Source organism: Asterias rubens, chromosome 17 (genome assembly GCF_902459465.1).
Source record: "Asterias rubens chromosome 17, eAstRub1.3, whole genome shotgun sequence".
In the NCBI taxonomy this organism is placed as follows: Eukaryota; Metazoa; Echinodermata; class Asteroidea; order Forcipulatida; family Asteriidae; genus Asterias; species Asterias rubens.
In genome coordinates, this window is record NC_047078.1 from 10,387,235 (window position 1) to 10,397,665 (window position 10,431).

The 10,431-nt window shown below is 38.5% G+C and overlaps 2 protein-coding genes across 6 annotated transcripts in view; one reads left to right on the top strand and one right to left on the bottom strand.

Moving 5' to 3' along the window:
- Window positions 1-2,541, top strand: part of LOC117301337 (ubiquitin carboxyl-terminal hydrolase 25-like) — a 36,355-nt gene extending 33,814 nt beyond the window's left edge. For all 5 annotated transcript variants that reach the window (XM_033785248.1, XM_033785246.1, XM_033785247.1 and 2 more), the window contains 2 exons: window positions 452-644; window positions 1,313-2,541. In XM_033785248.1, the coding sequence (XP_033641139.1) occupies window positions 452-644; window positions 1,313-1,491 (372 nt within the window). In that variant the 3' untranslated portion in view covers window positions 1,492-2,541. The remainder of the gene's footprint in view (window positions 1-451; window positions 645-1,312) is intronic.
- Window positions 2,542-4,901: 2,360 nt separating this feature from the next.
- LOC117301793 (gamma-aminobutyric acid type B receptor subunit 2-like) lies at window positions 4,902-9,619 on the bottom strand. The gene is made up of 7 exons (XM_033785802.1): window positions 9,497-9,619; window positions 8,820-8,933; window positions 8,052-8,174; window positions 7,029-7,206; window positions 6,321-6,484; window positions 5,094-5,234; window positions 4,902-4,973 (listed from the first exon to the last, which is right to left on the bottom strand). Exons 1-7 carry the CDS (start codon window positions 9,617-9,619, stop codon window positions 4,902-4,904), a joined length of 915 nt encoding a protein of 304 aa, XP_033641693.1.
- Between the last annotated feature and the right edge of the window lie 812 nt (window positions 9,620-10,431).

Sequence of the window (10,431 nt, forward strand, 5' to 3'; positions counted from 1 at the left end):
AAATTTATGAAATTGGGCCCTATAGATAGGAGCAACTTTTTTAATATGCTTTTTTCTTTAAAAAAAACTTGTACAATTTATTAACATGTCTTTAAACAAGCAAGGGCATCTACAACTGTAAATGAACCACAAGTTCTGTGTAGGATTTGGCAAACTGTCATGCATGTTCCTAGTCCTGTTGTTTTTGATAACAGTCAACTGAATGCCCAGTGTACAAGCCACTTTTTTACGTAGCGCTTAGAAACCTAGTATTAAGCGCGTTATAAACATATTATTATTATTATCATTATTTTGATTGCCATTAGTTGTAAGAGTGATTACAAAAAACGTCTAGTCCTGGTCTTTGGTTATGCAACTGATTGCGAAGCCAGTTGTTATTGCCGTTATATGTAAGAGTGTCTACCAAACGTGTACCTTCCCTTTAATGTCTGGTTCGTGTTTTTTATTATAGCAACTGAATGCCGTGTGTACAAGCCAGTTTGAGTCCCTCGAAGATCACGAGGCTCTTCAGGGACTAGAGATTATGAATGACCTCGTAGTTCCATGCTTGAGTCTTCTCACTGGTTCTAACGTGGCTGAAGACACGGCCGTGGCAGAGGAGATCCGCGGAGGGTGGTGTTGTTATCTAGGCAGAGATGTCAGTGGTAAGATTCTCCAGATTCTCCAGTTTCAAATTACTGGAACCAGGTAGTAATTTGATGATAATATTCTGGAACTGATTGATACTTCAATGATACTGTTTTAAACCAACAGTTATCTTGATGAAAATAATATATTGGAACTGACTGATATTTTCATGATCTTTTGTTTTAACCAATTGATTTTTTGATAATAGTTTATTGAAACTATCATATAACTTCATAATTGTAAGGCTGTGTTGGAACGAATTGAATTTTCAATGATACTACGTTGGAACCGACTGATATTTTGGTGATACTATTAACCGACTGATATTTTTGTATTTTCATGATGCTTCATTGGAATGAACGAACTGATATTTAAATGATACTATGTTGGAACCGACTGATATTTTGATGATGCTATAGTGGAACTAACTGGTTTCTACTAATGCTTTGTTGGAACAAATTTATATTTCAATGATACTATGTTTGAACTGACTGATATTTTGATTATACTATGTTAAACTGACTGATATTCGTTATTTTCATGATGCTTTGTTGGAACAAACTAATATTATAATGATACAGCATTTGAACCAACTGATATCTCTGAGTGATATTTCAATATTATTGAAATATTTTCAATGACAATGAACTATAAAAGATCTGTCTATTTATATTTTCCAAAACAGGAAAGTTGCAGGACAAGTTCCAAGACATCTTGTCGAAGCTCTTAGACATGTCGGCTGAGCCAGCTAGCATCAGAGTCCCGCCTCTGATTCACAAACATAAAATGGAGAACCTAAGCCAGAAGTTCACTCTTGCCATGGGAACCATCCACACCAGCGACCAGCCAGTCCCAAATACGTGATACTAAGAGAAAAAAAAATTAAGTCTACACTCTAGCCCTGTTCATACTTCCTGCGAATGCGAAGCAAATTTTTGGTGTCATAGAGCTGTTTTCGCAGCACGTGTTTTGCGGGAGTTGAACACATTTCAACTGTTGCAAATCATTCATGCAAATCTGTGACGTCAAAACTTGAATCACATTCGCTTTCACAGGAAGTATGAACTGGGCGTAAGGTGATGAACGTAAATTTATACTCTGGGCATAGAGTTATATATAAGAACTAGAGGGCGCACTGGGCTATATACGCGCTCTGGCATGCGTGTAGGCGGCCATTTTCTAAGTTGACAAAACTGGCATCCCACAGCGTGTGTTTGTGCGCCCATTTTGTAAGTTGGAACAAAACAGCATCGCGTAGCGTTCATTAAACACAAACTCCAACGTGTGTTTCATATTCAGAATGGCACGCGTGTGTATCCTTGTGGTCCCTTGGCGTTTGTGCACGAAGCATCACTCGTGCGCCCTCTAGTTCTTGTATATATAACTCTATGACTCTGGGCCAGTGAAGCAAGCTTGAAAGAAAACACTGCAATGCACCAATCAGATGTGCTCTATTGTATTATTACAATATGCCAAACAGATTTTTCAAATTAGTTTTTATGTTTGTATAATCCTCATAAATGGCTGCAAGAGATCATCTTCTGTTTTTATTTGTTGAGTGAGACAGCCCAGGAACTTTTTCCATAGAGCTGCTTAAGCACAAAAAGATGCTAAGATCACAACGGTTTTGGTTACCTGCGAAAGTTCCATTTCACATATACAATTTGTGACTGGTATCCTGCTCAATTGCGCTAGGCAGGAACTTGTCAAGCCATATGCTCTGCTTTGGGTAAGCAGCTTTATGAAAGAGGCCCCTGATATACCTGTACTAACTAAGGTAATAGAGACCTCCTAGTGCCTTGGTTGGCCTTTGTAACAATCCCTAGCACTTTAGATAAGGGGAATCAATGTGTGGTGAAGAGGTTTTCAACTAGTGGTTTAATCCCAACGAGGCCTGGTTCTTGATAATTTTACCGAGACGAAGTCAAGGTAAATTATCAAGAACCAGGCCTCGGCGGGTTTAAACCACTAGTTGAAAACCGATTCAACACACTTTGATTCCCATTCATAAATACCTTTTCAGTCAAAAACATCATCACTTTTTGGTCAAAAAGTAAAATAAATGCAAAAATTATAATTGTTAAATGATTTCTTTCAACACAACACCCCTTCCAGCTATGAAATGGTAAAGCCCTCGGGTAAACAACTCCTTATAAGGGAATGCTGTGCGCGTATCGCGTGATGTGGCACAACTGTTTTAGCTGTTGCTCTCGACCAAGAGGAATGAAGAAACTGTCTCCTAAGAACAGGTGCAAGGTCGCATCTCACGCCCATGAATTAACACGTTTTACCGGTCATAAACAAAAGTTTATACACACCCACGTGACGTGCTCTCCACCAATAATAGGAATAGCGAAACTGTCTGTGTTATTTATGAATTAGCCTTATAGAGGCGCCTTTTACTAAGGAAAAGCAAACTGCCTTGCCCTTCAAAAATAAAGTACCAGGCCTGGGTTCAATTTCATAAAGCAGTTCAGCAGAACTCCTTTTTATTTTGTTAAGTGCACTTGGTTCTTTTACATGCATTACCCAACATACCGGACCAACAGCTTTATGTCCCATTTTAACAGGCATGTGAGACTTCCTCTTTTCAGCCGATTTCCTCTTCTTTGGTTTTGACTTTTCCTTTTTTTTCTTCAATTTCTGTGTACAAAAGAATAGGAATAGTATCTTTTCATCTCTTTTTCTTGTTCAGTTTTCTCTTTTCCTCTTTTTTTTCATGGATAGTTACTCACATGCCTGTTTTAAGAGCGCAGCATTAAATGGTTAAAATGTCTTTCTATACAAGGACACAAACATCCTGACCGGGACTCGAACCTACACTCTATTGAACGGAAACACCACAGCTTAGAGTCTGGTGCTCTAATCTGATCGGCTATGACATGCCCTGAAATCAGAATTGTTAACTGTCCGTCTTGTGAAGAAAATCAACTGTTATTTTCTTTCAGCTGTAAAAGAAATCATGGTCTTTGATCTGCTTCTGTAGCACTGAGGATACTCGTCACAGAAGCTCCTTGAAATAATATTTAACTTCAGTCGTTGCCGAAAGGCGGAAATGCCATCATTTCAATAATCTCCCAAATAGGATCATAGCTTTAGATTTTTTCCACAACAACTCTGACCTTTGCTTGAATGTCCAGCCTTCATGTGATTGCAGATGAAACAAGCAAAAAAAAAAAAAGAAGTGTTTTACAGTTTATTGTACATTTTATTTTGTTTAGTTATTTGATAGTGTTGGCCACCAGAGACTCCAACGATGTTGATAGTGTATATAAATAATGTAAATACCCATCCATTAACTAACTGTATGAATAAAAACACAGGTTGAAATGAATGAGCGATTGTCAGTCCCTTATTCTGTCCTCTTATCGAAAGCAACAAATTGCTACACGCGAATCCTGGAACTGGTATTTATTGTTTATAACTATTAGCTTATATTTTGAGTTGAAACCAACGTTCTTTTCAGAACCACCCCCAACTCATTAGAGATCGTCATTACATGGTGTTATCGGAAACCTTTCTATATTGTATTTCCACCATGCAAAGTTTCAAATCCTACTTAACTATTGGCTTACAAGTGCTTAGTATTCACTTAAACCACAAAGTGCTGAAAAAGAAACTTAACAATTGGACTATAGTCTTGAAGTCAAGATGTTAATTGTTAAGCGCGGTGCAGTTACGGGGATGGTACACGCACCTTCGATCCCAGTATGTGTGCGAGTCAAGAGCTACCAATGACCATTGCATGCATTGCACTGTGACTGGTGCATGAACGGCAGAATTTGTGTTAGTAACAAATAGGCAGCGGCTAACGACGTGTCATCAATAAGGACCATAACAAAGTGGGTGCACATGTATGTACAACAAAAATACATCATTTTAGGTGAGACGATACATGGTGGTGTAGCTCCTTGATCATAACAGCCATTATATTTCCAATCATTCACGTGGAGATTCGCAGTCAAATCCTACTGATTCGCAGTCAAATCCTACGTACATCATCCACTATTGGAGCCTGGTTTGTGGAGCAGAATGCACAACCTTTCCAACGTTATGTACCGAGCAATATTATTACGATTTAGTGCCATGACCGGGGTTGGAACCCATACACTCAACTGATATAAACACCAGAGCGGGGTCCAGTGAAGGACCGCTCAACCAGACAGACAAGATTATTCTGGTTACTATTTGTGCAGTTAATAGTCCTAAAGGCGTACTCTATGAAACTTAAACTTGTAATGTGATGTTGGTAGTGTATAGCCACACATCACTGATCACCACTGCTTGTTTTCCATTTTGTGCGCCTGATGAACAATTTTAACCAGCTGGCGAAGCCGTGCTCGTTTCTGAAAAATATAATCGAAACCGAAATATTAAAAAAAGAGGCAGCCCTGAACACTTGGAACGAGACAAAGGGGAACGGATAAATTATCAATAAATTAAAAACAATATATATATAGGGATACCTGTTCAAGATCCATGCGCAGATTACACAGTTTGTTGGTTTGGTCTACAGACTTATCCGATGCTAAAGAATCTCCATATCCCTGTGATGTCATCATACTCAAATGTAAGCGAGTTTCGTCGGATGTAAGCAACAAACGAATCTATCAATGAATACATAATAACAAGTTATGCACTTAAAGGCAGTGGACACTATTGGTAATTGTCAAAGACTAGCCTTCACAGTTGGTGTATCACAACATATGCATAAAATAACAAACCTGTGAAAATTTGAGCTCACTCTAGTCGGTCATCGAACTTGCGAGATAATACACCCTTTTAGATGGTTGATTTCGAGACCTCAAGTTCTAAACTTGAGGTCTTGAAATCAAATTCGTGGAAAATTACATCTTTCTCGAAAACTATGGCACTTCAGAGGGAGCTGTTTCTCACAATGTTTTATACCATCATCCCTTCCCATTACTCGTCCCCAAGCAAGGTTTTATGCTAATAATTATTTTGAGTAATTACCAATAGTGTCCACTGCCTTTAAATAAAATGGTTAGTGCGAACAATTATTTTGCACATGCGAACGAATTTTGGCGATGCAATGGTTTGTAGGTCTTTTAGTTGCCATAGTTTTACATATAGTTTTCACAATAAACCCTTCCCACACTTTGGTTGGCAAAAAGACAGGAACATCGGGATGTTCTCCTTGTAAGTCTACTGCCACATAGCGTTCTAAAGCCTCTCATTATTATGTGAAGTATCTCGCGTCAGGCGGTGTTTTGAGTATTTCGATTGAATGTGGTGTCTTCGTAATGTGCAATTATAATAGATGTTAATGTGCAATTAAACAAAAAAACTGATTTGACTGTGTGCAGGTGTGGCGGTTTCAGTCTTCCGCCGTGTTCAGTTTTCCGGGACTAAGAATTGACTACTTTCGCTTGCTGTACGCAGGCGTTGCATGACGTAATGTTACCGTATTTGGTCATTCGTAAAAACTGAAGGGAATTCTGTACTTCAAAATATTGTGGTCCCCCATATCGATGTGGTCCCCCATATCGATATGGGACATAAAGATGAACTGAGGATGATGATTCAAAAGAGGACGATATCAAAAGAAGTTTATAAACAGTTTGCCATTGGGGACCGAGTCTCCGGGGGGGGTGTTGAATCTCCCGCGACATCATTCAAAAATGTTTTTGTTTTTGTTTTTACAACTTACAAGATACATTAAAATAATTTACCTTGGGGATGAAGTTGAGTAATAGCACACACGTATTGATTATCACAATGGCCACCCCTGGTATCGCAAACATCATGTTGACGTCATCACCCATAATTGTCAAAGTTGGAACGATGAGGGCGACTGTCAATGCAACGATGTACAGTGATGCAGCTATGTGCTTGCCTGTATAATAAACGATACGAAACTATAATGCGCAGGGGAAACAAAAAATAAACAGTACGAAAATATATTGCGCAGGGGAAAATATACGGCAGCAGCAAAGTTATGTTCAACTTATGCGTCCTGAATGTATTAAAGGCAGTGGACACTATTGGTAATTGTCAAAGACTAGCCTTCACAGTTAGTGTATCTCAATGTATACATGAAATAACTAACCTGTGAAAAATTGAGCTCAATCGGTCATCGAACTTGCGAGATGATAATGAAAGAAGAAAACAAACCTAGTCAATCGAAGTTGTGTGCGTTTAGATGGTTGATTTCGAGACCTCAAGTTCTAAAGTTGAGGTCTCGAAATCAAATTCGTGGAAAATTACTTCTTTCTCGAAATCTATGCCATATCAGAGGGAGCTGTTTCTCACAATGTTTTACACCATCAACTTCTCCCCGTTACTCGTCACCAAGAAAGGTTTTATGCTAATACTTATTTTGAGTAATTACCAATAGTGTCCACTGCCTTTAAAGGAAGCCTTTAATGGTCTGAACTCACTGTCGTTTAGTTGGGAGATGCAAATATTTCTGGTTTCCCAGGCTAGAAACAGTCCAAATGCCAAGAGAACACCCTTCACACCATAGAGGACCAAGGTGAAGTATATATCATGTTTGCTGCTACAGTATTGTATCACTGGAACAATAAATAGTTCTCTCTCAGGTTCAGTCTCGTTTAGCTGCAAAAATTAAGAAGAACAAAGAATAAAATATATTTATAGTAATAATAATCAAATTAATAGATGTTAAATTTGCTCCGGGGATAAAGAATATTAATTGTGGTTTTTACCCATACACCGATGTGTGTTAGCACTGTATACTCAGTACTTTCCCGAGTCCTGTGAAAAAATATCACAGGCATGTTACTCGGATGTTCTCCCACCCGAGTAAAATGCCTGTGATATTTTTTTTCACAGGACTCGGGATATATCTAGTATACAGTGCTAACACACATCGGTGTATGGGCAAACACCAAAATTAATAATCAAAAACAAAACAAAAAACGTAGGCCCCTATTATGTAGCGCGTTAAACACCCAAAGGGCGTCTTAAAGCTCTCCAAACATTAATACCCTTGGTAACTGGGCCATTTCAATCCATTTCTTAAAACCATCTCATAGCAAACATGAGCCCAAACATTCTTTTTTTTTTCGTCTTGAGAAAATCTTAAAGTAAAGTTGACTCTTCCTAAAAGTTCTCAAAATATACATTCCTGTGGAGATATCTTGTGAGGTCACGCAATGTTTATCGTATGTTGTTGTTGTATCATTCCTTTTTATGAAGACTTTCTATGTTGGGTCCATTGTTCTATTGTGTAAATGACCCAACAAGGGCACTTCCGTAAGCCCCCTACACACATCCCCATATCTTGTATTCCCTTTTTGTCTGAGGACTTCCCTTGTGGGGTCCAGGTTTATCAAAGACTTCCATTGTAAGGTCCAAATATTGTTAAATATTGTTTAAAAAGACCCCCGGAAGCCCCCACACAAACACACCAAAATTTCTTCATTGTCGAATTGCCTTACCATTTGCTCTAGAGACAGTCTGTAAACAGTCGTCGTGTCCAGAGCAATCCAAGCAATAAAAATAAAGCAATCCAAGAAAGCAATGACCAGTACGCCGCAGATTAGTTTCCAGTCCGGTAAATCCTAACGGAAATGAAGTAAAAAAGAGCAACAAATAACTGAGTTGTTTTACTTTCCAGTGTGCCGTAACGGCTAACTAATCAGGGCCAATTTCATAGCGCTGCTTAACGGTAAGCGATGGTGGCCCTGAAGGGACATTGAACATATATATTTACTTGAATATTTACGTCAATATTTATGGATTTTGCCCTAAATCGCAAATACTTACGTCAATATTTGCCGTCAATATTTGCGAATTCTGACCAAACGCAAATATTTACGTTAATATTCACCTAAATATTCACGATATATGCCCAAATGGCAAATATTCGACACGTCAATATTCACGTAAATATTCGCGACTTGTGCCCGAAATTGTGAATATTCACGTAAATATTTTCGTGCTCACTGTAGCAAAACAGTTTGCTATTAAAATGTGCAAGCGTATTTCACGGGTTGGCAGAAACAAAAGGCGCCGGCGGCCATATTGAGCGTTTACCGTGGATTGCATTGTGACGTCATTTATTTTCGTCTGGTAAGCACCGGAAGGTTAGCATGCCTTTTCTGATGCTTATACGGTTAGCAGCGCTGTAAAAATGGAAATTGCACAGTAAGCACAAAATCGGCCGCTAAGCACCGCTATTAAATTGGGCCCAAAGGTTTACTTACGATCTTTTTGAAGCGTTTCACAGCCTGTGAGAAGATCACGTGTATACGGTATGTCTTCATGAAGACAGAACCGAAGGCAAGAGACAAACCAACAGATACCAGCATTCGCTCAACCTGCAACGATAACATTAACAAGAAAGAGTAACCGTACGTTCACTTGGGTATATAATTAGTCTGGTCCCCTGTCTTTATCTGCATGACAGGCACCGGTCTTACAAGGGCAATGATTTAATTGGATACAATGATTTTATTGAACAAACGCGCTGTGACGTAAGCTTTCCATATCTGCGTTATGATTGGTCCGATGTGATGTAGTGTCAGCTTGCACGTTCGATCGTCTGCATGCATCGCACGTGTGCATATCACTGTATTAAAAATTGTGTATTATCAAGTAATAGTAATTCACTATTATGAATACTTGTATCAAATACATATACGGCAGTTGCACTGAAAAGTTTAAGGCTTCAGGCCTGAAGTATTTTATTGTTTTGAGTGATTATCATTTTCTCAAAATATGCGTTACTTTTCAGAGAGAGCCATTTCGCACAATGTTTTACATTATCAACAACTCTCCAGTGCTCGTTACAAAGATAGTATTAAATAGGCTAACAGTTTTTTTGGGGGAGTAGTAACAATAGTGCCAACTTCCTTTAATACGTTTTATACATTTTACTTACATGACACTTGATGACGATGGCGGAGTCAGGCAGGTTAGTCTTATCCCATCCTAAGGCAAAGACCGACGCGTAGAGAAGAAGACAACCGACTACAGTCAGGTTACTCAGAGAAGGGCTTGACATCTTGATAGCTCTTGAAATAAAATATTGTTAAAACAGATAGAAGCGAACTTACTGAAACAGCAAAATAAACAGTCACTAGTTTTGGTCTAACTTTCGGGACGCTATGTGGTAGCGGAATTACCAAGTGAATCCATTGTTTTTTTTTGGTAAGGTGTAAAAGCCTATAATATAGAACTACGCAAATGGACTTGTACGTCTACTGCCATTAAGCTTTTCAAAGTCTCGCATTGTCGCAAAAACAAAGTAGGCATCTTCCATGTGGATGCCTATGGGTTTCCGTAAAGTACGTTTTTCTTGTCCATCCAGAAAGCTACAAGCTTCAATCCGCGTTTTGTTTTATATCTGTTTGGAAGTCCTTGCCTGGGCTCGATTTCGAAAATGTGTGAATATTTTGACTCCAATTATTTTGTCAGTAAAGTTCCAAGAGAATAATGAAAGAAGAAAAAAACCTTGTTGCACAAAAATGTGTGTGCTTTCAGATATGCCTAATAAAAGGTTTCAAGCCTTGAGTCTATTAATATTTGAGTGAAAAATTACATCTTTCTTAGAAAGAAAGAAAAAAAGTTCAGAGGGAGGCGTTTCTCATAATGTTTTAGACGGCTCTCCGTTGCTTTTTTTTCCCCAAGTAAGTTTTTATGCTACAGTAATTTTGAGTAATTACTTCCAGTGGCTTTAATTGAAAAGAAATCATTTACCATGGGCCCTAAATGATGTAAATTTGCAGACCTTTTGTTTTTAAATCGAATGTTAATGAAGAGAAACACCAGTGCCATAGTGGAGCCAAATGATGCTAAAGAGAACAGAACCGCTCG